This window comes from Puccinia triticina, chromosome 12A (genome assembly GCF_026914185.1).
Source record: "Puccinia triticina chromosome 12A, complete sequence".
In the NCBI taxonomy this organism is placed as follows: domain Eukaryota; kingdom Fungi; phylum Basidiomycota; class Pucciniomycetes; order Pucciniales; family Pucciniaceae; genus Puccinia; species Puccinia triticina.
Genome location: NC_070569.1, coordinates 1,437,639 through 1,463,579, shown reverse-complemented (window position 1 = coordinate 1,463,579; position 25,941 = coordinate 1,437,639). Strand labels below are relative to the sequence as shown.

At 45.2% G+C, this 25,941-nt stretch overlaps 3 protein-coding genes across 3 annotated transcripts; all 3 read left to right on the top strand.

The window, feature by feature from the left end:
* Positions 1 to 2,199: 2,199 nt before the first annotated feature.
* On the top strand, positions 2,200 to 3,106 carry PtA15_12A150 (uncharacterized protein; the record flags this gene model as incomplete). Its single annotated transcript, XM_053161731.1, has 5 exons — positions 2,200 to 2,234; positions 2,296 to 2,406; positions 2,487 to 2,566; positions 2,693 to 2,885; positions 2,971 to 3,106. The coding sequence occupies 5 exons, from the start codon at positions 2,200 to 2,202 to the stop codon at positions 3,104 to 3,106; spliced, it is 555 nt and encodes a 184-aa protein (XP_053025719.1).
* Positions 3,107 to 4,415: 1,309 nt separating this feature from the next.
* On the top strand, positions 4,416 to 5,960 carry PtA15_12A149 (uncharacterized protein; the record flags this gene model as incomplete). The annotated part of the gene is made up of 2 exons (XM_053161729.1): positions 4,416 to 5,024; positions 5,097 to 5,960. 2 exons carry the CDS (start codon positions 4,416 to 4,418, stop codon positions 5,958 to 5,960), a joined length of 1,473 nt encoding a protein of 490 aa, XP_053025718.1.
* A 2,040-nt stretch (positions 5,961 to 8,000) lies between these two features.
* Positions 8,001 to 11,477, top strand: PtA15_12A148 (uncharacterized protein; the record flags this gene model as incomplete). The annotated part of the gene is made up of 4 exons (XM_053161728.1): positions 8,001 to 8,160; positions 8,276 to 8,383; positions 8,454 to 8,609; positions 11,437 to 11,477. 4 exons carry the CDS (start codon positions 8,001 to 8,003, stop codon positions 11,475 to 11,477), a joined length of 465 nt encoding a protein of 154 aa, XP_053025717.1.
* Positions 11,478 to 25,941: the final 14,464 nt, after the last annotated feature.

The following is a 25,941-nucleotide window of genomic DNA, read 5'->3' as shown; positions in this document are numbered from 1 at the left end:
CCTTCACAAGCTTCTGGATGTATTTGAATTTTGCGTATCTGAGATTTCTCCCCTCAAGAACTTTTTGGGAGGGCATAATTTTTGGGAAGAGTGGAAATCAGCAAGGTTTGTTGGATCAAAAATTAGAAACAAGATATTGATTTCTATCTCACCTTCAAAGAAGCTCCTGAAATGTGATAAAGTATATATTTCTGGGGAATTGTGTTCATAAATTACTGAATCATGAAGGGGATCATGTTTGGATTGATACCTTGAATACATACAGGCGGCAGCAATGTTTATGGTATCTTTCTTCTCATAAAACTCCTTCAAACTTGTCTTAGATATCATTTCTTGCTTGTACATATAGTTGAGTATTTCAAATATATTGTTTTGGAGATTTATTGAAATGCTGTGATTAGAATGAAGATTTTTTTTATCACCAGTTTTGAAAGAATTGATCTGGTGGAACAGATTAGTCAAGTTTTCAATCTGGAATTTCAAAACATCAGACCATATTTGTTCTGCTGAATCTGAAACCAACATGGTTCCTTGAGATTTTTTTTGTGGGGCTCCAGTGGCTTTTTCCATTTCAATGTCAACAGAGATTTTATTTGTGTTTTTCAATTTGTGAAATTTATAAATCACTTGTTCTTGAATAAGAGTGCTGAATGATTCCAATCTTTCAAGGATTTCTAGCAAATCACCTTTGCCTTCAACACCTGACTGATCCTCTTTGTTCATACTCTCAAATAAATAAGATCTTGTTTTGGCCAAGCTTCTCTTCATGGAAATGAAGTCATGCCCAACAGAATTTTCTGGCCGATGGAATTGAGTTCAAGTTTAAAAATGAATGAGGAATGTGATAATATGCAATCAGCAACAGATCCTGGCTGAGTAACTTTGTCACTGACACCTGAGGATAGTATTTTGACTTACTGAATTCTGGGAAAATGCTTCCTTTTTTATAAAACCAATCCACAGATTCCATGTAGTCTATCAGTTCATCTTTGTTGGTTTTAGGAAATGAAAACTTTGGATCATCTGCTTTATCATTAATTTCAGCCAGTGATTCAAAAATTCCAATATCTTTGCCTGCGTCACCATGGTTTCCTTTTTTTATCATAAAGATGATGTCAATCAAGGTCAGTTCATCTTCAATTTTGGGCAAGGTAAAATGTACCTAAGTACCAAATATATATTCCACGGATTCAATTACATTGTGCAACAGGAAGATAATCAAAAATAAAACACGGTGGTAACAAACAAAATGGTTCATTGTTGGGTGAAATGAGAGCGGATTGGTGTTGGTGGAATCAGCAGGTTAATGTATGTGATCAAAAATAATGCTATATAGTGAGTGCGCCTCTTTTTGGTATAGTTATTGCAAAGAAAGCTAGCCACTCTATATGCAGCAAAATTTAGCACTTCCGGTGTGTTTGGTAAGACATTCAGATTTGCAAAATGTGTGGTTGTGTACACCTTTACCTCGTTGGAACCGTCATGTGTTGATATCATTGTACAATGCTGGTCAGAAACAGCACTTCAGATAGAGTACAAATGGTACGTCTCTTGCCAAGATGCCTTCAGTGTTGCAGGCAACACTACTTGAGGAATCAGTAGTTGCAGATGGAATTGTGAGTAGGGGCTGAGCAGAGAAATAAATATTCTCCAGATACCTCTGGGACCATCAAGACTGCTGAAAATTTTGGGCGGTCTCACAATCCCCTGGTCAAGCTGCAATTTGAATCTGCAACTTGCAGTGGGCAGCATGAACACCCCTTGGGTAAACCAACGGCTTCAGCTGCATGGCCTAAGGGGATGGTTTGCGTGCTGATGTTGAAATCAGCAGTATGTACCCTGTTTAACAGAGGAGCTTGACCGTGTTATATAGCTGGCTCCGGGGTTGTTTCAGTGGGCCTGGACCCGGGTTTTCCTTTAGGCTGTCTGCTTAGGTATCTTTTATGGGCTGCCTCTGTTTAACTTATGCTTTTGAGGAAGTGTGTTGCTGGGATGGTGATGAGGTATGTACTCACAGTGGGACTAGTTACAGGCTGAGGCTCGGTCGTGACGTGTCCCGCTGGAATTCCGTTGATCTCTGCCGGGAGACCACTGCCACGTATCGACCGCCAACCACCCAAAACACCCCACAAACCCTCCGGCACTTCTACCAACAACAAACACCCGCAGACCAGCTTTTGACGAGACTAGTTGGCACCCATGCACACGATCGCACAACGGATCAATGCCGTCTCGTTAGTTCCTCCCTCTCCAGAAAAACGTCCGGCTGCTCACCTAAAGCTGTTGTTTCGTTAGGGCGGTGGCAACCACGACGATCATCCTCCTCGTCGCTGGGATCGCGCTAATCGGCTTGTTTGAGAAGCCGGTGTTCGAACCGGCTCGGGTCGAAGTCTCCGATGTCGAAGTGTTCGTCTCTCTCGCTCCATCGTTCCTCTCGATATCGCCTGTGGACCTAATGAACGCTCGTTTGTCACATAAAAATATAGCTTGTGGGGTCATGACAGGAGGGATCACTTCGATCGAAGAGATCGTGAATGGACTAATTTCCGATTTGCAGTCGAAGCAGGTGAGCCATACAAATCCAATCAGCCAGGTCTCTCAACAACTCGTCGGGTCTTCGCAACACCGAGAGACGGCGATGAGGAGCACAGGAAGAGAGGCTGACTGAACTTATCCGGGATGAAAAACAAAGATCTACGGCCTATCTTCCGGTACAACACCAAGCAGATTTTCGTCTACCTGGTCGCCAATTACTCGACCCCAGAGTTCCCGTCGAACGAGGTGGTGCTATGGGACCGAATCATCAGGAATGCGCGGGATGCGAAGATCAACCTTAGTGGAGCGCGGAACAAGTATGCATTCAAGCACATCGGCGGCTCCTTCAAGTTGAGTTACACACATAACCCTGCTCTTTCTTCACAATCCACGTCGGCTGACATACCTTTTTTTTTACTCGGCTTGCGTTTGTAGGGAGGTTAATGCTACTTATACTTTGCATTACAATCTCATGCCTAAAGTCGGTGCTCTCACCTGGGGTGTCGCCGGCCAGACTAAAACATCTGTCCCCTTCCCTCCCGTGAACTACCGCAAACCTCTGAACCGTTAAAAACCTTCCCAGGAACAATCCTTTGTTCCAGCTTTTGCTTTCTTGTTTTATTTTGTGAAATAAAAGAGCATCGGCTTATCGAGTATAACATTTTTTTCACAAGAGAATCCTTGGAGAAACCTGCAAAAAATTGTCTATACCACCATCTTTCGCTTCACTGTTTTGATTGTTTGCATTCTAGAATCTTATCATCACTTCATGGCTCCAAGAAAAGCAAAAGAAAGGGTTATCTTTCTCTTCTTTGGCTTGCTTTGTCTGCGTCTCTCCGTCTCTGTCTCTGTCTCTCTCACATTTTGTCTTCTTTTCCTTCTCCTTTACATATCAGAAAAGTGGTATCTCTTTATCAACAAAAAAACGCTACGGTGATGAGCTTCTTCCAAACCTGGTAGTTGAGTGTGAAAAAATACACCAAGATGCATTGGCAACCCCTCATCGGTATTGGTTATCGATATGTAATAACCATCCAACCATGAACTTGGGAGCTATGGAAATATGACCATGTATCCTGATACTCCTCACGAAATGCCAGAGGAAAACCTCGGCGCTTGTTACATCCTCTTTAGATCAAAGTCTCGACTCTGCGACTGCAGCCAGCCGTGCCGTCGTGCCGGGAGATGCTGTGACTACAGGCATTCGGCTGCATTCCCTTGTTACACGTTTTTCCGTCTCCCTGCACTACCTCAGAGGCTGAAGTGGTACATACAAGGGAAGTGGCCAGTGGAGCCAATAGAGAACACCTTTTGGGTAGCCTGGCTCGAAGGGCGTCACTCATCGAAATTGCTCCTCATGGAAGTTCGTCACCAGTGTGTCATGGCAGGGCGTAGAATAGCTAAGGTAGGCAAGTATTTCCGAAGATTCGTCACCAGCTACGAATGTGTACACTATTGCATCCCTTGTCAACGTGAGCTACCCCATCCTTTCTGTTGCTAGGCGTTGCCCTACTCCCTGTAAAGTGGCACCTCAACAGCCAAGGGTAGCTAGGGCCAGTAAGTGGCTTCTGGAGATTGCTGCCAAAGCAATCTCAAAGCCATCCCACCCTGCGTTCCGAGGTTCCTCCGCCGTTCTATGTACCCCGAGATCACGTTTGTATGTAGACTGTATGTCAGCCTTGTTGCTTCCTTTGGCGACATCTAGGCCCAGTGGGCGGCACCTCCCCCCTTCTACGATATCATTATAAAAGTCCATCCCAATGCTGCAGTTCGAGTCCTTCACCCCACCACCGATTACCTCTTCACTTTTCAGATATTAGCTCCCCTTACACCTTTACTTTCACCTAATCAAACTTTTGTTAAAGCTTTCTTATCTCAACATGCGCTGGTTCGTCATTGTTAGTGTTTACTTGGCCAACCTCGCGTTGATCCGTGCCCAGCAAGCTGGCTCCGTAAACCCCGAGGTCCCTCCCGCGATTACCATCAAGAACTGCATCGGTAAAATCTGCAAGGACGTCACGGGTGGCGCCACGATCGATGCCAATTGGCGATGGGCTTTCAGCACTGAATCGAAGCAGAACTGCTACACCGGTAACACGTGGGACCCCAAATTATGCCCCACCGGAGAAGATTGTGCCAAGAACTGCGCGCTTGACGGTGCCAACTACAAGGACACCTACGGCGTTGTCCCCATCGAGAATGGCTTGAAGCTCACCTTTATCACCCAGGGTCCCTACGGGAAGAACTTCGGCTCCAGACTCTATTTTACGACCGGCGACAAGTATTTCATGTTCAAGCTTAAAAACAAGGAGTTCTCCTTCGACGTCGACGTCTCCAAGCTTCCCTGTGGTCTCAACGGCGCTCTTTACTTCTCCGCGATGGAGGAAAATGGTGGCCTGGGTGTTGCCAACAACAAATGCGGTGCCAAATATGGAACCGGTTACTGTGATGCCCAGTGTCCCCAGGATGTTAAATGGATTGGTGGAAAGGTTAGTCTTCTTTCTTCATTCGACATTGTTGGGTCGCATGTGGCTTACATGTATGCTATCTTTTGTTTCCAGGCCAACTCGGACGGATGGGTCGGGTCGAAGACAGATCCCAACTCCGGTACGGGCAACATGGGCAGCTGCTGTCCCGAGATGGACATCTGGGAGGCCAACTCGATATCCCAGGCGTTCACTCCCCATCCGTGCAAAAGCCCCAAGCCAACAATCTGCCTCGGAAAAGGCTGCGGTAACGGCGAAGGTGACCGATACAAGGCCGATTGCGACAAGGACGGATGCGACTTCGCCTCTTACCGATGGGGCGCCAAGGAATTCTACGGACCCAAAAAGACGGTAGACACCGCCAAGAAATTCACCGTCATCACTCAGTTCATCACCAGCAATGGAAAAGACACCGGAAAGCTCTCTGAAATCCGCCGAATCTATGTTCAAGACGGGAAAACCATCAAGAACGAGGCCGTCAAGATCCCCGGACTCGCCAAGCCGGCCGATTCCATCACTCAAGGCTTCTGTGACGCCACCAAGAAGTTCACCCGAGACGTCAACGACTTCAAGGCAAAAGGAGGTATGGACTCGATGGATCGTGCGTTGGAGCAAGGAATGGTGCTTGTGTTCAGTTTGTGGGATGACCACATGGCCTCCATGAACTGGCTCGACTCCAACTACCCACCCACCAAGGACGCCAAATTGCCGAGTGTCGCCAGAGGTACTTGTGACGCCAAGGACGGTGACCCAACAAACGTCCGAGCCAAGTTCGGCGACGCCTCAGTCGAATTCTCCAACGTCAAGATCGCCTCCATCGGTTCTCATTTGCAATCTTCCGGCTCCTCGTCCACTTCAAACGGCGGTAACACAGGCCAATCAACCAGCACATTGGATGTCGGTGGCAGTAAATCACATGGAAAGACCGGCTCGAATTAGAACAAGACCGGACCATCAACCTCCGGATCTACCTTGAAGGAAGGCGGAGGCGAAGTCGCATTCCTGGATTTCCGTTTGCTTGTTTTGATCTACCCTTTCACTTCATCTTTGAGCTTCTTTGTAGTGATGCGCATCCCAAGTCAACATCTCCCTTGTTTTATTTTCTTTTCCCCCTTTTGATTCCCAGACATTCATCCCCATTGTCTTGTGCTCTCTTTTGAGAAAATAAGTCCTTTCCCACTCTTAGCTTCGGTTGCTTGCCCCCCTCAATGGAATAAAATTGCACAGGTTGTTTCAATCCATGCCTGAGAGTTGCACAGAGTCCTTTGTGCCGATACGAGCGATTACCTGAGTTCTTTTCCCATCAATGATCCGGATCACACCTTTTTTGTATTCATCAGCATCGATGCACGCTGAGTTTTGAGTGTTCCCTGGAAACACTTGTACAGTGAGAACAGTGAGTTGAATGAGTTGGATGGGAGTTGTTCCGTTTCTTCTTCAGCGCGCATGAGCCTAAAGACCACAAAGACCGACCTGGGGGTCAATCTCCGGTCTTGTCCCAGTTGCCCGATGAGTTTCTGCATTTTGAGTTGGGAAGACTGATGATCCTTTCTGATCTCTCTCGGTCGGGTATGCCAGAAACACGGCAATTTGACAAGTTTAGCTTTGAAAAATGGGTCGGTCGGACATGGCGGACAGCCCAGTGATCGGCAGGAGACTAGGAGTTGCCCGAGCTTAACACAGCCTCTCTGGAGCAGACTAACTTAACACAAGTCCCGCCTGGTGGGAGGCTCGCTGTGGCTGGCCGCGAAGCGGCCCCTCCCGCAGGGAGTGACTTGCGCGTAATGTCGAAATTTTGGCTGGGAAAGAAATCACAATTGGCTGGAGGTAAAAATATGGGGGGGTTGAATTTTACAACCCTTTTTTTGCAAGGCTTATGCCTTGTAAAGCTGATCCCTTGTAAAATTACATTCCATTGCGGGTTTATTGTACTTTTACAAGGGTTCTTCAAATTTTGCCTACTTTGTAAAACAACCATTGTAAAACATACCTTGTAAATTTTTGGCTTGTGGGACTGAAATGTAATTTCACAAGTGATTTTCTCACGAGGATTTGCCTTGCAAAAAAAAACCCATGCAAAAAGGTACGTGAGGCACAATAATCTCAAATTTCTGAGGTTTAATTTACATGGGATCCTTTTTTGCATTCACAAGGGTTGTAAAATTCACATCTGGTGGACAAAAATGAGAATTTTACGAGGCAAACAACTATTTACACAGGATACTTGCCACCCCCAAAAAGACAAAAAAAAGAAAGTTTAGACGGCCTGCCTCATCAAAAACAGTGTGTCTTGAGACTCACCACACGTATTCAGCATTGGGAACCCTGGGAAACCTTGTGGGTGCTTGATTGAGTGGCCAAGCATTTGGGCTCAATGGTCTTCTGTGTTGGGTCGCTGGTTTCCTTGACTTTGTCCGTCTTTTGCTCTTTGATTTTTGGCTTGATAGTCCTCTTGCTTGCGTGCTTGCTTTCCTTTGCTTGGACATTTCTTCTCTTCAATGTTTGAATATGTGATTGTCAGTTGCGGATTGTTAGTATTGTGATGCTCGCTGGTTTCAAGAGCAGGGAAAGTACGAGCAAACTTATTTCTCATACCATTGCAGCAAGTCAGAGGCCTTTTTATGTTGGAGGAGAACAATAGGATGTTCGGCAGGTCGCTAGTGAGAGAGATACAAAAGAGAAGTGATGAGTCCCATCTAATGGGACTCTTGCAATACGAGAAGACCAAGTCTGAAGAGAAATCTAACGGACAAGCTTCTGCAAGGCAGGTCGTAGTAGGTTCTACAAGAGGGCCGCTCTCAGCCTATATATATATAGGCTGAGAGCGGTGGTTAAGAGAATGAAATATGTACAAGGCGAAGAGCAGCACCCAAACAGGAGAGGACCAAGAGCGGTCAACAGACAAGGAACAGACAAGGAACAGGTGGCAGGAGCCATTTAGCCAGAAAGGAGATCCGAGGCGGCTTCCATAGCCGGGAGATGGGAGTCTTTGCAGTCTTCAAGACTTTCATTTTGATCCTCAACTCGCCCGATGTATCCAAGTCTCCTCGCTTACAAACGGGGGTCATCTCTGATCATGAACCGCTGTCCCAACACTTTGCTCAACTGACAATGAGAACATCCAGCGGATGTTCTCATTGTCAGTTGATTATCTCCAAAAAAAATACACACATTTTTCCTTTCTTTTGAGTATGTCACTGAGATACTCGAAACACGCAGTGGCCTGTACGAGGAGATTTGAGAATTCAAGGAAGATGCCAAGAAGGTCGCAGTGAAGATTGCTGATGATAGGCTTTGTGAACAAATCAAGAAGTTTTTCGAAGCGCCTCGAGAGATCCAGGAACTTTGCGAAGAGGATGCCAGTCAGTAGCCAATCTTCCGCGCGCTGATCATCTTGCTTGTACTCACTTCTCCCATCTTCGGTGTCCTTAGAAAGTGAAAATGTCAATCTGATGGCGGTCATCTTGAGATCCCCCAAGGGCCCTAAGCTCGACAAGGCAGCCTACCAACGTATCCAACAAGCCTCTCAAGCCTATGAACGATACAAGACCTACCGTGACGGACTGGATGACCCAGCGTTGGATGAAGGTCCTGATAACGATGATGCCTGGCTGTTCGAAGATCTGAATGTCTACATGAAGCTGCTCAGAAGGTGTAGAGATAAAGAACAGCTGGTTGAGCTGATCTTTGAGGTCAGTCTCCTCTAATTTGGTCAAGCTGATCTTTGAGGTCAGTCTCCTCTAATTGGCGTCCTCGGCTGCTCCGACCTGTCAGCGGTTTTTGTGCGGTGACGAGTGAGGGTTTGGCGAGCTTGGGGGTAGAAGGAGTGGCCTCGGGATGGTCCAGCCACACCAGTGTTTGTCCGCCGGCCTACACAAATACATAGCCAAGAAAAAATCAGAACACGACAACAAGGTATCAGGCCCAATATCAGAGGGGGCGTAGGTACCTGGAGCCAAGAGACTGACCTCGGTCACCTGACACTGTCAACGTAGACTTGGACCTGTTTGAGAGCAGTGGTTTCGGAGGTGAACGAGTCTCTTTGTTTCCGGTAGCGGCAAAGAAATTTTTTAGCCATTGATTGGCTTGTTATTGGGGTGTATGGGAGAGGGATGGGATAAATCCTCAAGGTCATGGCTTCTGGCTGACGTGTTCAATGTAATCTCACCAGCTCACGGAGATCGGCTAAAGCAGAATGTGCTGAGAGAAAATTAGCGGATGGAGGGAACGGTGAGGGGGGCGGGACTCCAAACAACAAACTTACAAATAGGGGGGCATCCTACGGAACCAAGGCGTTGAGGCATGTAAAATTGTTGTTTGACCTTGCGGTGATAAATTTTTCCAGCGGAATCAAACAAGCCTTGTATTCTGTACCGCGTAAAAATACAGTTTCAAGTTCAAATATTGAAAATACATAGGTGTTATTACAAAGTTTGTAAAACATACTTTGTAATAATACGCAATACCCCTGTACACAGTATTTTTCCACCGCATGTTTCACAATGAATTATTTACATGGGCTAAGAAAAGTCCAAATCCCTTGGAAAAATATGTTTTGTCCTGTGCATGTAATAAAATTACAAAGGACCACTTTTACAAGGGTTATGCCTTGTAAAATAAGTCTTGTAAAACTCACGCACCCGTAAAAATATTAAGCTTCAGCCAGCCTCCCCCTCGGGCCTCAGGTCCTGTGGACCTGCCCCAGAGCCAGAAGATACTGCTGGACCTCAGCTTTGGTCTCATCTCCTCAATCCAAACCATTTGCACTGTACTAATGTTTTAAAAATAAAAAAAAACATGAAGAAATGTAAACTAAGTGTTGAAGTGTCAATCTAGCACTGCTTAACACATCGTTGCTTACACATCCAATCACCATTGGGGCAACACCACACATCATCATAAGCATACATCTACTGTATTCAACTACAACATAGCAATGTGTACTTAGCTCAATGGTTAGAGCATCACTCATGAATGCTGAGTATGTGAGCTCGACTCTCACAGTACACGAGGTTGTGGGTTCAACACCCACTTCACTCGGACCTTTCTTTTCACTTGTTCAATACTAAGGATGTGCAACCATCATGCCTGGTGGATCCTGGATCCGCAAACCCACAGATATCTGCAGATCCTACACATGTAGTGTTGAATTTTGTTGCAGATAGGAAATTCAATTGTGCATATTATCAGAAAATCTGCAAATGGATCTTCAGAGCAATGTTCCTTCAGGATTCCTTTGACCTTCAAAACCAATTCCTTCAATCAGTTTTGGAGCTTTTTGCTCAAAATGTTGGCTGAGGGTGCGCATCAGCACTGTCAATCAAAATGTCTATTCAGTTTTTTTGTACATATTTTGCTGATTTTTAAATAATTATTTAGTGATTTTGGGGTTGAATATCCTTCCTTTCCCTGCCAGACTTCAGACATTGGGTGTAATCCTCTCCTGGGGAGAGCCCTCTGGGCCGAGCTTAACTAAGCCTCTCCGAGGAGGCGCGAAGCGTCTCCGAAGGAGAGGCTTAGGACTAATGTCCCAATCTTTGCCTGAGGCTGAGAGATATTTACACGGAAAATCATGATTTCTGTGTTTACATCTCTTTTACTCATTTCTCTCAGTACAAAATTCAAAGCCTCCTACACCATGTTGTAGCCCTGCTTCTCAGCTTTTTTGTACATATTTTTTCAATTAAATTTGTCCCAAACTCGCCGCTCAGCGGCCATTCCTGTGAGGGGTTGTCTTGAGCTATGCAATGAAGCCATTGGATCATCCAAAGGTCCAGGTCGGACACGCTCTCACGGGTTTTTTCAGTATTGACTTAAGAATGACAGGTCTCTCGTCAATACAGAATTTAGGTGGCTTGCGACACAAAAGGGTATTGACGTCTGATGTCTAACCTTATCTTCATGTGTTTAGGCCGGATGGGCGATCCGGTCTACATCAGGCCGGATAGGCTCTCAGGTGGAATTTTTACATTAATTTTTTTATTAGGGGAAGGCGGTAGGTGTTGTTTTGGAGCGCTGAGATTATGTAGAAATGAAAGAGGATTCTAATGGTACCGGAGGCTGTGAATAAATCAGAGGGGTATACAGTGATATTTGGGTTAGAAGGCATTTTTCAACATTTGGCTGGGCAGCCTCAAGCCAAATGTTGGACATTAGGCACAAGTCCCTCCCGCAAGCGGGAGGGTGCTCGCGCCCCGCGAGCACAGGGAGGGACTTGTGTTAAGTTCGCCTCTGGGCGAGGTCCCCTGGACCCTCCGTTTGAGAGGCTTAGTTAAGGTAGGCAGCAGAGCCCCGCTGGGTCTCTGTCTTCCTCCTTTGGAGACTTGCGCTTCACGCAAGGGGCGCCTGCCCGCCAACTCAGAAGGCAGGGACTGTGAGAAGTTTGGGAGTTGCCCAACCGGTAAACGGGCCAAAGAGCTGGTCAAGCAGATTTGGCTCAGCCACCGCCACCATTAGTTTATCTACATGAGGATATTGCATTTGCAAGAAAGCTTGGAACCAGCTCCTTTTTGAAAAATTTGTGATGTTGCGCAGAGATCTCTTTATTGTAAATTAAATTTTTATTTTCAGCCAGTAGTAGTAACAGAGTGACTAACAATATAATGAGGGAAATATGAATCATAAGCACCAAGATTAACAAGAAAGAATGATATAAGAATAAAGCTACTAACAGAATAAAGATGCAATCTTTACAAGTGAACTGAATACAATTGAGAACAATGTAGAACAACCAGAACTAGAACAAAAATTAAACTAAAGAAAATGAACATGTTTTAGTTTGAAATCTAACAACATAAATGATGAGTGACAGAAACAAATGCTGTGACTCCTAATTTCTTGATGATCTCTCCTCCTAAGACAAAATTGACTTTCAGTTCTTGAGCTAGCTGAGTTGTTAAACATACATTGGTGTAAGTGAATGTTTGAGTTTGTATTGTGTAGATTTCATCATTAACTGAGTAGCTGAACCTTCCAATTGACGGCTTTTCAAGTGTATTGATTCAACAATTTAGAGTTGTATTCCAAATATTAGTCGAGTCCGTGAATCGACCAAGAAAAGCAAGAGTATAGAGACTTTGGCCAGTTGGAACCGGCTTTTAAACAAACCTCCACGCGTACATCTCATAATGAATATGCATTATGCACGTGTCTACAAATTACACTCAACACTCCTCCTTAATTTGAGGACACAAGCGTCAACTGTTTCAGTGCAATTGAAACCTTGATGAAACCAAGTAACTTTGTTAGAATGTTGGCAATCATATCATTTGTAGAGATGTCTTCAATGTTGAGTTGATTCTTAGCCACAATATCACGCAAGTATTGATACCTGATTTCAATTTGTTTGCAATTTTCAGATAGACGCAGTTCCTTGCTGATAATAACCGCTCCCAAATTATCATTCTTGATACATGGAACACCAACCGGAACCTTCATGTCCACTAGGAGATTCTTCATCCGCCGGACCTGTTTAGCACTGTCAGGCTTATGCTACTTACGGAGGAGTCCGTAGTGCTATAGCTGTAGACTGTAGCAGAAAGAATATCAATTCTTAGTATATGACCTTCTATAAGCGGCTCGGAGCAACTCGACGAGGCTGACGCAGCTTCCAGCAGTCCTAAGACCGGGGCAATCCAACTACGAGTTACGAAGAACTCGGTGGGTAAGGGAAAGGATAACAAGAAGAATAACACACCTAGGTCACGGAGCAATCGGAACGGTTGTAAGAGTGCGTAAGGAATCGTAAGAGTGGGACGTGAAGGATAAGGAGGATACTATCTGTTGAGTAGGTTATGCTATTGTAGACCGGGGGCAGTGAGACTAAGGTATTTCCGACTGAGAGTCAATGAATGCTTAATATACTGCCGTAAGGGTTTCAAGGGTATGACCGCGCAAGACTGGATAAAAATGTACTGAGGGGAAAGAAGGGGAGCGATGCCTCGTCGCTTAGCTCTCTCTTTATATCTGTTGGTCAGCTGTTTGACTTGTGGTTGGTGGATACTTCCATACCACCTTTTCTTATCTTTATTCTACATAATGGTTATTCTGTTTACCTCCTTTCTACTCTGTTCTGTTAGTCGTACCCTTTTATTCATAATGTATTTGTTTCATGCAATTTGTGTCTTCCGCGTCCGCGCCCGCGCGGCTCTGATTCATAATGCCTTTCTTTCATGCATTATGCTCTTGTTGCGCTTGTACTCGCGCTGCTTCTATATCTCTAATGTGTCTCTTTACTCTATTATACTATCTTCTCCCTGACAAGCACATACATTGATAGCAATAAACTCAGCCTTGGTAGTTGATTGCGCCACAATCAACTGTTTCTTTGACTTCCAGCACACCAAGTTTCCTTGAAATGTTACAACATAGCCAGTAGTTGATTTCTAGTCTGGACTAGACATGGCAAAATCAGCATCTGCGTAACCAATAAGTTTGCAAGGTGAACCGCAAGCCTTAATTTCAACACCGAGATTCTTCATGCCCTTGATGTACCTCAAAAGATGTTTTACTAGGCTCCAATGATGTTGAGTTGGCTTTGATGAGTACCGAGAGAGTTGATTTGTCGCAAAGGCAATATCTGGACAAGTGTGCATGGCCAAGTAATTAATATAACCCACTGCCTTTTGCATTATTGATGCGTCAAACGGAGTAGATTCGAGCTCCACTTGATGCAATCCGTTTGTAGGCAACGGAGTTTTGACCGCATTTGCTCCTTCCATGTTGAAAGCGCGAAGAATCTTCTCAGAATATGCCTGATGGTGCAAAATAACCAAGTTAGCTTTCCATTCCAATGTATACCCAAGGTGTTGGCATGCTTTTTCTTTCAGTCTTGTACACTGCAAAAACAACTGTGTCAACTGTGAGCAGTTGACAGGCAGTAACTCTGAGGAAGATTGTGGTGTTACACCAGCCTTACCCAAGGTGGAGTTACTATGGTAGCTTGGCTTGAGTATCTTGCATGTCAACTGCAAGCAGTTGACCAAGTTTTTTTTGCAGTGGTACACACAATTTTCCACTTGCCAAGAGGGAGTCTCCCTTGACAAGATATATATATACACCTTGTACCAGGCTACCGGGGAGAATTCCTCCTCAGAAAACGGTACCGACTCACAGGTCGCGGCAGAAGGGGCAGATCTTGTACCGGTTCACAGAGGAGAAATTGACCTTAAATCACCCCGGTAACGGGCACACACATTCAATCAGTATACCTGCAAGCCATACCGTCTGGGGAGAGTAGCAAGAGCTCTGTCTTACAAACCATTTCCGTGGTGAGCTAGCACAAGCAAATGATGATGGAGGGCACTTTGAGCGGTACAACGGGCAAAACCGGCACCATGTGGGGCGTGCTACGCAACAATCTTGAGTTTGGCGCTGAGTGGTACATGCAGTTCGGCACTGAGTGGCACATCCGGGTGGATCATGGATGGAGCGCTAACTTGAAACAAGTACCCCCTGGTGGGAGGCTTGCTGAGGCTGGCTGCAAAGCGGTCCCTCGCAGGGAGGGACTTATGCACAAATTCAAAAATTTGGCTGAGAAAGAAATCATGAATGGCTGGAGGAAAAATACTTAGCATCACCCAGCCTCCCCCTCAGCTCCTGCGAACCTGTCCCAGAGACAAAATATACTTCAGAACCTCAGCTTTCAAATGGTGCTGGTCTCATCTCCTCAATCCCAACTGTTTTCCTTGTACTAATCTTTTAAAAATACAAAAACACAAAGAAATGTAAACCAAGGAATTACAACCATCATGCCTTGTGGATATTGGATTCACAAGCCTGCAGATATGTGCATCTCCTACACCTGTACACGGCAGGAGTGATCGAGGACAATCCAGCCCGTCCAGCCAACAGGCGGGCCAGATTGATGCCAAAATGACCCCAGATGACGGCAAATTGCCTGATCAGGGCCCTGCAGACACCGTGCTGCCCCATATCTGACAGCCAGGACGTGAGGTCGGACCCAACCCCGGCAAAACCACATCCGCTTTGCTAGGGACCGGCATCATGACCAAATATTATCGGACATGATTCCAGACCTGTTGGGAGCTGCTCGACTTGGTCAGTTTCCCGGGCAGGTGGCAGTGGGTCCTGTGCACAAGTCCTTGGGGCAACTTTGAACAGCAGGGGTGATGTCACCTGCTTCAGAAATTCTTGACTTTGAGAGCCTCACTGCTCCTGTCTTCTTGAGTCTCAAGTCCCCCCTCATCATCTCCCCCATCCGCCTCCCTTCCTTGCTCTTCCCTCCATCCGCCTCCCTTCCTTGCTCCTCCATCCAGCTCCCTTCCTTGCTCCTCCTCCTTCCCTCACTCCTCCATCCTCCCTTCCTTGCTCCTCCCCCCCTGCCTCCCTCGCTCCTTCCCCCTCTCTCCCTCGCTCCTCTCTCTATTGCTCCTCTCTCCATTGCTCCTCCCTCCATTGCTCCTCTCTCCCTCGCTCCTCCCTTGTCTCTTGCTCCCTACTTTTTTCTATTCTTGTTTGCCTTTTGGCCTGTTTATTGCGGATAATCATCTCAAATCATTGTAATAGTAGTCTATGTGACATTTTTCTAGTTGTATCAGCTCGGTGTGCATATATCTTGTTGCTTGTTGAATTCTTGTAAAAAACCATTCTTCTAATGTAAATATTGTTGCTGTCTATCAATAATGTCGCCAATCGGGCCGGCCACCCGGGTCTGAACGCTGTGGTGTTCCATATGCGTGACAATGCCAAAAGCCTATTGCAGAGGTATTATAGTGGAGGGAGTGTGTAATACAGTGCGGGGGAAGAAGGGAAGAAGGAGCAAGATGGGAGGAGAGGCCTTGACCCCCAACATTGGGAATGGAACAGGTTAGACAATGGATGCAGAGTGTGTGGAAGAGGATGGAAAATGGCTTGGTTGCATAGCAACACATGACATCATGCAGCGCAGTACATGCATGAAATTTCTGTGTAGCTCAAGCGCCTCATGCAGTACATATCCCTCATTGTTTGTACGCATAGTACAGCATATGCAGGTAGATAAGCTGTACAGGAAGTGTCTCCCGCATCATAAATCCCTCATTGTTTGTACATGTAGCACAGCATATGCAGGCAGATAAGCTGTACAGGAAGTGTCTCCTGCAGCATAAATCCCTCATTGTTTGTAAGGCAGTGCAGCACACGCATGCAGATGCTGTGTAGTTGAGTGTCTCCTGCAGCATAAACCCCTCGTTGTTTGTACATGCAGAGCAGTACATGCATGAGAGGCTGTGTAGTTGAGATCCCCTGCAGCAATAATCCCTCATGAGGAGCTTCCCTGGAGCAAAAATCCCTCACCCTTCAATATATAACAAGGCCCTTTCTCCCCTCATCAGATGTTTCCCCATCAGCCTACAGAGGTTTGGTCACAAGTGGGTAGTTAGTTTAGTTAGCATCAGCCTAGGAAGGTTTGTTCACAGTAGTTAGTTTAGTCAGCAGTGGTTATTAGCAGTATTAGTGATTAGTACAAGTAGCGTAGAAGTTTGGTAGTAGTATAAGTGTGTCGGCAGTAGTAGAACCAAGCATAACACAACAACAAATTCGAGTTAAGCAGCATATTAGTAACGTGTAGTGCAAGTATAACAAAGTAAGTATATTGCCTGCAAGCAAAGAAGTTATAACAGATTTGCTAGCCTGTTGAATCAAGTGATCTAGGTCTGATAGAGATTACTATATGAAAGTAAGATCTATCTTGGAATCAGCCATATCTTTATAAATATTGATTACAAGACTCTTAGATATTTGCATAGTATTATTAGAGGGGCAGGTCTTTCAAACCACCTGTAAGTTGTAATAGCCTTTCAACCTATTAAGCAATTTATTTCCCCCTCAGCGGATATTTCACCAAATTATATTTAGTGTCCCACACGAGTCCTACAACGCCAGCATTCTGCCGCCTCAATGGCCGACCTGGTTGGGTCGGTGTACAAAGTTATGGCGTGGTGGGCTGGTTGCAATGCCACACATGTTGTCGTCTTCAACACGGCCCAGGTTGGATGGACAATCTGCTTGCTGTCATTGGCACTGCTATTACACCGGCCATCCAAACGGTGTGCCTGCCAGCTCTTTGACAGACATTGTGCGCCCCGCCATGATGTTGTCAACCACTGGTGGGTCAAACAGAGTCCCGAGTACGGGAAATCTCTGTCCTCTTGACAGCGAAACGTGCCCACAGTGTAGCCACTCAATTTTTGCAGATAAGATATTCAATTGTGCATATTATCAGAAAATCCAAAATTGGATCTTCAGAGAAATGGACAACAGTGCAACTGTTCCAATCCATGGAACGATATTGGTTGTTATTGGGTTGAAATCTGGGCCAATATTTGGGATTGGTAATGTGTCAGCCTACGTGATGCCAAGGATATTATCCTTCTAGCTACACGTGGTGCAAAGCAAAAGATTAGAGTTATAAAACTCTAAGACAAGGTTATAAGGGTTAATTCCAACGTAATTGTTGGGAATTATGGCGTAAGAATAAGGCAATTTGGGCCAATTTGGGCCAATTTGACGTAATAAAATGAATATAATTAATTTTAAAGAGGGGCCTGATAAATCAGGGGTGTTTAATCCCTCTAGAATGAAGAACTGGGGCCTGTAAACAGGGGTGTTTTAAATCCCAGAAAGAAATAGCGGAGAATCTCAAGAGAAGGGGCTTAAACTTACTAGTATAAGACCCTAGGGGCACTTGAGGTTCTTCAGGCGTGAAGTTGGGCAGTTGGAGGCGCTCAGAAGTGGTAATCTTGAGGGCAGGGTGGTTACTGGACAGCTTCAGGGCGGAAATTGGGGCTAAAAATCACGAAAGTAGGTATTTTACCTAGCAAATCACAGGCTAATGAGGCTGTTGAAGGCGGGTAAAATTCTAATAGGTAATGTAAAGCTGGGGAATCTCCTTTTGGGCGGAGAAAGGGCCCTTTATATAGCCTAGGCAGGCCTCCAGGGGCGCCCAGGGGACATGGGGACACTTGTGGGCGCATTCTGAGGCAATTTGGTTGCGCTAGAAGGCGCTGTGGGTCGTGGAACCTTGGGGCTTGGATACAAGGGTTGCCAAGGACCTTTTACAGAGGTTCTGCGTGATTTCACACGTGCCTTACACGTCATGGGGGCTGGTTTGGGGGTTCTGTGACGCTCATTTCCGTGAAAATGTGCCACAGAAGGTACTAGAACTGGCTTCTGTGTACTAGTACACGTGTAAGCAGTGCTTTATACATGTTCTGGAGGCGCTTATTGATTGCTCCAGTTCATTTGACCCCTTCTACATATTTACTACAGTTGTAATCTACGTGTAGTGAGGCTTGGGAGAAGCTGGGGCGCTTTCTAGTGTCTCCTGTGCACGCTGCAAGAGCTCTTTTCAGTCTAGAATGTTTTTATATTGAATGACGTGGTAATTACATCTTGTTTGGTGATTAATTACATGTGTACAAGCCCTATAACACATGTAATATTGTTATTGGGGCGTATTCTGGCCCATTCTTACTTATTGGTAACCTGAGCGCTTTGGTTGCGGGCTAGTTTATGCATTATGCATATATTTACACTAGGAGCGCGGGCTTGAGCTCTAGGCAACAAAGCACGCGGGCTTGGGTGCGCCACGCAACAAATAAAGCTATCTTTTGAACTGTACACAACACCTCAGTTACGTCACTAAAAATGGTTGTAAATATATGTACTTATATATATATGTGCATACAAGTGCATCCACGCGGGGCGTGATGCACTTGCGTAAACTTTGAAGTTAGTTTACACAAGGAAGGGATAATAATTAAGGGTACATGTAAGTGAGGTACCCTAGGTTATTTTACCCGTAGAATCAGAATCTTTCATAATATTTTACTTATTAATTACACAAAGCTAAGTAATTAATTATTTATAAGTGTTTTTAATGTTTTTTGCGTAGTTTTACATATGTAAGAGTAATAATGTCTCTTTCATATGTAAAACTACTTTTCATATTTTATTTGTATATTTTTATGTCACGGTGGCTCTGCCATAGTAGCCAGCTGACATAATGACTGGAATAGTAGATACAATCCTGCATTATTGATGACAAGTGGATTGACAGATTGGTCCAATACATCTGCCACAGTCCGTGTGGATTGGGACTACCAATCTGATCCGTATAAATACCAGACTGTATTTTGATACTATTCCACGTATTGGGTTAGGGCTTGGATCAAACGGGTATAGAGGAGCCCTAGCCCACAATATGCATAAACATATGCAAATGTACCAGTACTGATGATGGGAATGGGACAGCCCCATTCCCTCGGGTCACAGGCAGAGTCGAACTCTGCCTTGCTGCTCCCCCAGCTCATCTCTGCCAGATGGCCCGGCCTTCCTCTTCCCCCCACATTCCTGCGACTCCCTCACGTCCTCCATCTTGCCAATCAACCTGGGTGACCACCCCTGTCAGAACCCATGCCAACTATGTTTGACCTGACAACAATACTCAACGATCTCTTGTCAACAAGGATCATTGTTGAGTTGTCTGTTAGTCTGCTACCATGATGTATCACCACAGTATGGAGGGCTGTTGGATTGGCCCATGAGCACTACCAACCAACCACCCAGCTGGCAGCCACAAGCGTCTGTAGCCTAGTTGGTAAAGGCAGCACTCTAGTATGTGTCTCAGCATAGCTGAGGTCGTGAGTTCGACTCTCACCAGACACATCTTCATTTTACAGTCTCTACAATCATCCCTCTTTGATTCCAGGTGAAGATTCCAACACTGCCACTACCAGTCAAAGTTGTAAACGGCCAGTCCCACATTCCAGTTCCTCAATCATTCAGCCTGTCAAAAACAAAAAGAAAAAAACTGTAATAGAATCCGGAGACCACTCAGAATCTGTCATGGACCTTACGCAGGCCTCCAATGATGAAAACCTGAAGATAAAAAACCAAAAGGCTCGCGGGAGAAAGCAGGATGATTTTGATGACATTAAAGATTACTTCGAAGCCCCCACGCATGGTAAAGGAGAAGTAAGTTGTATCATTCTCTGACTTTGGCTCACTATAGTCTGTACTGTGAGAACTAATTCAATATTTGAACAGACCACTGGGCCGCGTCTGCACTATCAGTGCCGTTGGTGCCCAAATGTATATAAGCGGGCTGAAGGAACCCAAGGAAACTTAATCAAGCACCAAGATGGAAACCTAAAACAATCGGCCTGTCCCGGAAGAGCGGCCGCAATCAAAGCGGGGGCTAAACTTCCTCTTACATTGAGATAAATCGAGGATAAGCAAAAGGAGAAGCAAGTTGGAATGATTTCAAATTTCATCAAGCACAGTGAATTCAACAATAAGCTCCTCAATTTGATGCTGGTCATGTGGATTATCCTTTTATTGTTGCCGTGGACTCGGTTAGAAGATTCACTCCTCTCAGCAGCTTTCAATTACGTTTGACGTGGGATCCAGCTCTATACCCGTATTTGGGCCGCAACAGAGGCACATCAACTTGATCTTGACCTGCAAGAGAAAGTTCTCTCTCAGCTGAAGGTAAGATAACCTGTTCTCTCCCCTTTCACTTTGCTACTTTCAATCAACTGACAATTCCTTTTGTTGTCTATCTCAGGGAATTGATTCCAAGATAACGCTGATCCATGACATCTGTACCACAAAGGGGAATCACCATGATTTCATGGGGATATTGGCTGGCTACATATCGAAAGACTGGGTCTACTGTGTTTCCCACCTCGGTCTGAAGTATATTCCGTGGATTCATCAAGGCAAATTCTTAGCGGTCCCATTCGCCTACATCATAACAAAGGCTTCCCTTCACAAAAAGATAAGTTTAGCTCACATTTATTCAGCTTCAAAAATTACAGTTAATCTTCTCTTCACCTTTACATCATAGCTCAGACCACTGATTCAGGATTGAACAATGGGACAATGGCTGTTGAGGTGGACAGGTTGATCCTCAAGAAAACCGGTATCAACATCAACCTCTTGTCAAACCATATCCGCTGCTTTTGCCACAAGGTGGCCCTCATCTTGAATGCCAGCCTCAAAGCCCTTGAAATAACCCCGGCTGGGCCCACAAAAGTGAAACACAGCGCACTTGGTTTTGTTCCGGGACTTGACTTGATTGTTGAAGAGTCAACCATCATAGACAACTCCGGAGTTGTTGTGGATTTGGTTCCATGTGAACCCAAGGAAATCAACAGCAATAATGACCTTGAGTCAGACAACAAGGATGTAGTTCAACATGCAAATAAGGAAAAGACAACATTTGGCAATGAGGGGACAGTATATAACTTGTCAAGTGCCTTAAAAAAAGTACGTTTTGTTCCCTAAACATGTTTGTGTGTATGCAAAGGAAACTGACTCTTTTCACAGATTGATTTTGTAATTCAACAGATTACTTCTTCATAATCCAAACGATCCGAGTTTGACCAATTTGCCAAGAAAGTCGATTACGAAGGGCCTGGGCTGATCGCCGGCTACGGCATTCAATGGAACATCAAGTATCAGAGCAGGGACCGCGCATACAATGTATTCACTAAGTTAATCAAAAACAAGCAAGATTGACAAGAGACTGAGGGGGGGGGGGGGGGGGAGAGTAAGAACTTCTTCAACAACTGCAAAATCTACCAACATGACTGGGAAATCACCAAGAAATTCAATGATATTCTTGCTGTAAGTCAAGCATTTCCTCATGTTCATCGCTCATCCAATGAAAAATTTAAACTTAAACTGATTGATACGTTGTGTAACTAGGGATTCTATTTTATCACCAAGAGGATGGAAGGTGATAACTTGTCTGCATGCCTGATGATCGCGGAATACAAATACATAAAGGAGATCATCAAGAAGCACAAGGAGTCCACACACAAACCGGAGCTCCAGGACATGTTCAACAAGATGGCCTCCAAGACTGAAACTTACCTCCGCGAGGCCCTTGGCTGCGATGTAATCCTTCTCGCAACAGTTCTCAACCCGGCATATCAACTTTCCATGTTTAAGGTATGGTTCCCGTGCCATCACAACCACGCTAAGTCACTGATCCAAGAAAAATTTGATGCTTGGAAATCTGAAATCAACACAGCTTCTGAGGACAAATCCATTGAATGCTTGGCTCCAATTGCAAAGAAGTCGCAATCCAGCAAGCATCATTGCCTGGTGGCAGATGTGGATTTTTTCCCTGATGCAACCAATGGCCCACCGGACGATGAACTGACCATCTATCTTAAGGTAAATATAAGCTACACTTATCTGATGCAGACCAGTGCCTTGACTGGTGGAAGGTCAGTAACAAATCAATACTATGTACCGCTACTTGAGAACGTTTGAACTCAATATTTATATGTTGATTGATTCAGGACCACAAACGTGAATTTCTGATCTTATCAACGTTGGTCCGAGACTACTTGGCTTGCATTGCAACATCAGCAAGTGTTGAACAAACCTTCTCTGCCGCCGCCGATACATGTGGATGAGGCAGAGGTGGTTTGGCTGCACAAACAATTGAGAGATGTGCTAGTTTGCATCAGTGGCTCAAGCAGGGAATCAAACCCAATGGCTATTTTGCCAAAGCTCAATCTATAGTTGAATCATGCATGGAAGACACCAAAATGAAGAAGACCAGAAAGGTACCCAAACAAGAGACTTCTCAAGAGTAAAATTTCTGTTTTGCTCTCGCCCCCTCTGTTTCTCATTACTCCCTATTTCCTCTTCTACCCCATAGTCTGTCTCTTCCTCTGAGTCCAAGCCCCATATACAATACACAAATTTTTTTAGCCTCTTGTGTATCTATTATCAGGCCTTTTAGTAATACGGGGCCACTTAACTTACTAGTCATCTAAATACAATATACACGGAGTAAAGAATCATACACGCAACAAAACAAACCCCTGCAATCCCGGATCGGATTGTAACAATATTGCAAGACAATCCACAATGTGAGCTAAGGATGTATTGTTCTGAGTGATCCAATCCATGGGGATTGGATCACCGTGCCTATCCGGTACACAACATTTGGAAAACTATGGATCAAAAAGGAATCTGATCCATGGTATTGCCGATAAAATCCGTGGATCGGAACAGTTGCAGTGTTGCAATGGAATATCCTTCAGGATTCCTTTGACCTTCAAAATAGGTTCCTTCAATCAGTTTTGGAGTTTATTCCTCAAAAACTTGGGCGAGGGTGCGCATCAGTACTGCTGAGAGAACTGTCTACTCAGATTTCTCTGTACATGTGTTGTTGATTTTTGAATTCTGTTTTTGTGTTTTTAGGGTTTAAAATCCTTCCCAGCTTGTCTGCCAGCTTTCAGACATTATGCATAAGCCTCTCCTACGGAGAGCCCTCAAGGCGGGGTTCCCCGGACCCTCCGTTTGAGAGGCTTAGTTAAGCTGGGATGGAGCGGGGGTGGTGGAAATGAAGCCGCTTGCCCATCCCAGGCCGCTGGAATAATGCTAAACAAAATGTGCATGTGAATTGGGTCAGGGAGAGTCAGGGAGATGCTGGCCGTACTCCGCTTCCCTTTACTATTGTCTGGTTTTACACACACCAGAAGAAATTGTGGCATTTAGTGTATTCAAAAGTGAAACTGATCAGCTCAATATCAAAATAAACCCAGTTAACAGCTTTTACTGGGACACTTGGTACATAACATAGGATTCAGCACATAGACATGTTTCAAGGAAACCAGTTACAATTTGTCTTGCAGTTAAGTAAAATACACTGTGCCATGAAGCAACTGGCGTGTATCAACCTCAATTTGAGTGGTTTGTCAGAAATTCTGGAGAAGGTCCACCAATACTGGATGACTTCCCGTGGGCTAAAAATCCAGATCTGTCAGGCCAGGTTAAACCTTACTGGCTTGTGAGAACTTGATCTCAATCACTTTTCACCAGCCAGTAAGGTTTACATCTGTGAAATTTTAGTCTGTGCGGGGGGTGTAGATCCTACGGGAAGTCTTCCACTGTCTGTAGCTGCATTTCTGGCTAGGATGAGAAGGCCGTTGAACTTGAAGCCATTAAACTTGAGAAATTTTGGAGTCATTGGTTTGGCAAAATTGACCTCAAGGCTCACGCACTATGTCAGTCAAGTTCGTGATTGAATATTGCCACAGGCAGTGCAAAGTTATGGTATTCAAAATTGCATAAGATTTTTTTACATAAAGTCATAAACTGCAATTTTGGCTGGGAGATGTCACTTTAAGTTTTATGCACGCTGACATCTCCCAGCCAAAATTGGTTTTATAATTTTATGTAAATAGTGACATGTGTAATTTTGAATACCATAAGTGTAATGGACATGTCTACATTTATTTACACAACTCTTGCTCCTAATTGCATCAAATTGATAAACATGGCGGGTTTAAATAAATCCTGATGTCAAGTCTTGAGATACATGGTTTTCAAAGTTGGAATTCATGCATGCATAAATGCGTAAATCATAAATTCATAAAAATTCTTTGGCTGGGAAAGCCAAAGATTACCAGATTGGTGAGATCCCCTGCAAACAAAGTTTTATGAATTGATGATTTATGCATTTATACATGCATGAACTTACGTTCTCCCCTTGGTCTCTGACATTGCTGTAGATTAGGACCCAGGAAACCCCCCATAAATGACTGTAACCTAAAATCCAGATTTTGGCCAAAATTCATACATTTTTTGACCTCATTCATACACATTTTGTGTGTATGCTCAGAGTATTTCCCAACTTTCCATACATTCTCCGTACCTACCATTTTTTTCCCCGCAGGGGGCACCAGGCCTGCGTACACATAAAAAAAAAACTCAGGTTGAGGATCTTTAAGCCCTCTTGATGACCGGTGCACATGCCAGTCATTGAGTGGGTCTCAGCCTACTCAATGACCGGCAAAGTCCGGTCATCGAGTGGGTACACAACCCACTCTGACCCTCTCGATGACCGGTGTGCGCTGGTCATCAAGTGGGTTGTGTGCCGAGGGGGTGGGGGGGGGGGGGGGTGCAAAGAGGAGCACCAGGACCTTTTCCCTGTTGACTCACATACATTTTAAGTTACTACCCTCCCATCCCCAGGCTTATTGTCATACCTTTGCGGTGTGTACGTTTGATGGAAAAAAAGGTCATTCATACACATTTTGTGCGTACCAATTTTGGTTTTTGCCCAAAAATCCATACATTTTGGTTACGGTCATTTATGGGGGGTTTCCTGGGTCCTTGTAGATTTCAAGCTCGATTCCATCTCTTTCGGCTCTATTAGCCACCCCACGTTATCCAAAATTCAGCCCTTTCTATGACAAACACGAGCATGGCCGCACTCTCCTACACATCCCCATCGCGTCTTGGTCTACTTGAGATGAATTGGGCAAGTGGGCAACAACTGCGGACCTGTACTTGCCGGATTCGGTTCACCCACATGCTGTTGAATGGAGCAGCGCCTGACAACGCAACCTACCTTTTGTGTGTGGAATTTGGAGTAAAGGTTACAAATTTTTGGCGCGCGCGCCGGTCACTCGGTCGTGGCCCGTGGGCGAACGGACCCGTCTTTCACCCGTAGCGCCATCACCCGTAGCGCCATCACCCGTAGCGCCATCACCCTACCGACGCCAAGGCACATTGCGGCATTGGCAACACGGGCCGCAACATCCCCTACTTCGTGCTTGGGTTGCTTCCGACGCGCCAGGAAGTGGTGAAGAAATTAGCGCCAGTGCCTAGTCAGGGGCGGGGCGGGTGCGCCTCGCCCGAAGTGCGACCTCCAGAGACCCTGCGGGGCGGCCCCGTTGGGGCTACATGCAGTTTGAGGCTTTGTTATGCTCGACTAGAATATGGCAAGCTGTAGCTCCGCATGAGGCTCTCACCCACAGCTACGGGTTCGCCCAGATCTCAGATAGATAGTCATGGGGATTGATTCTCAAGCTGTTTCAAAGCCCTCAGCCCTGAATTGCGTACATGTATGTAGTTACGTGGGTCTCGTCCTGTTACGAGCCGAGAG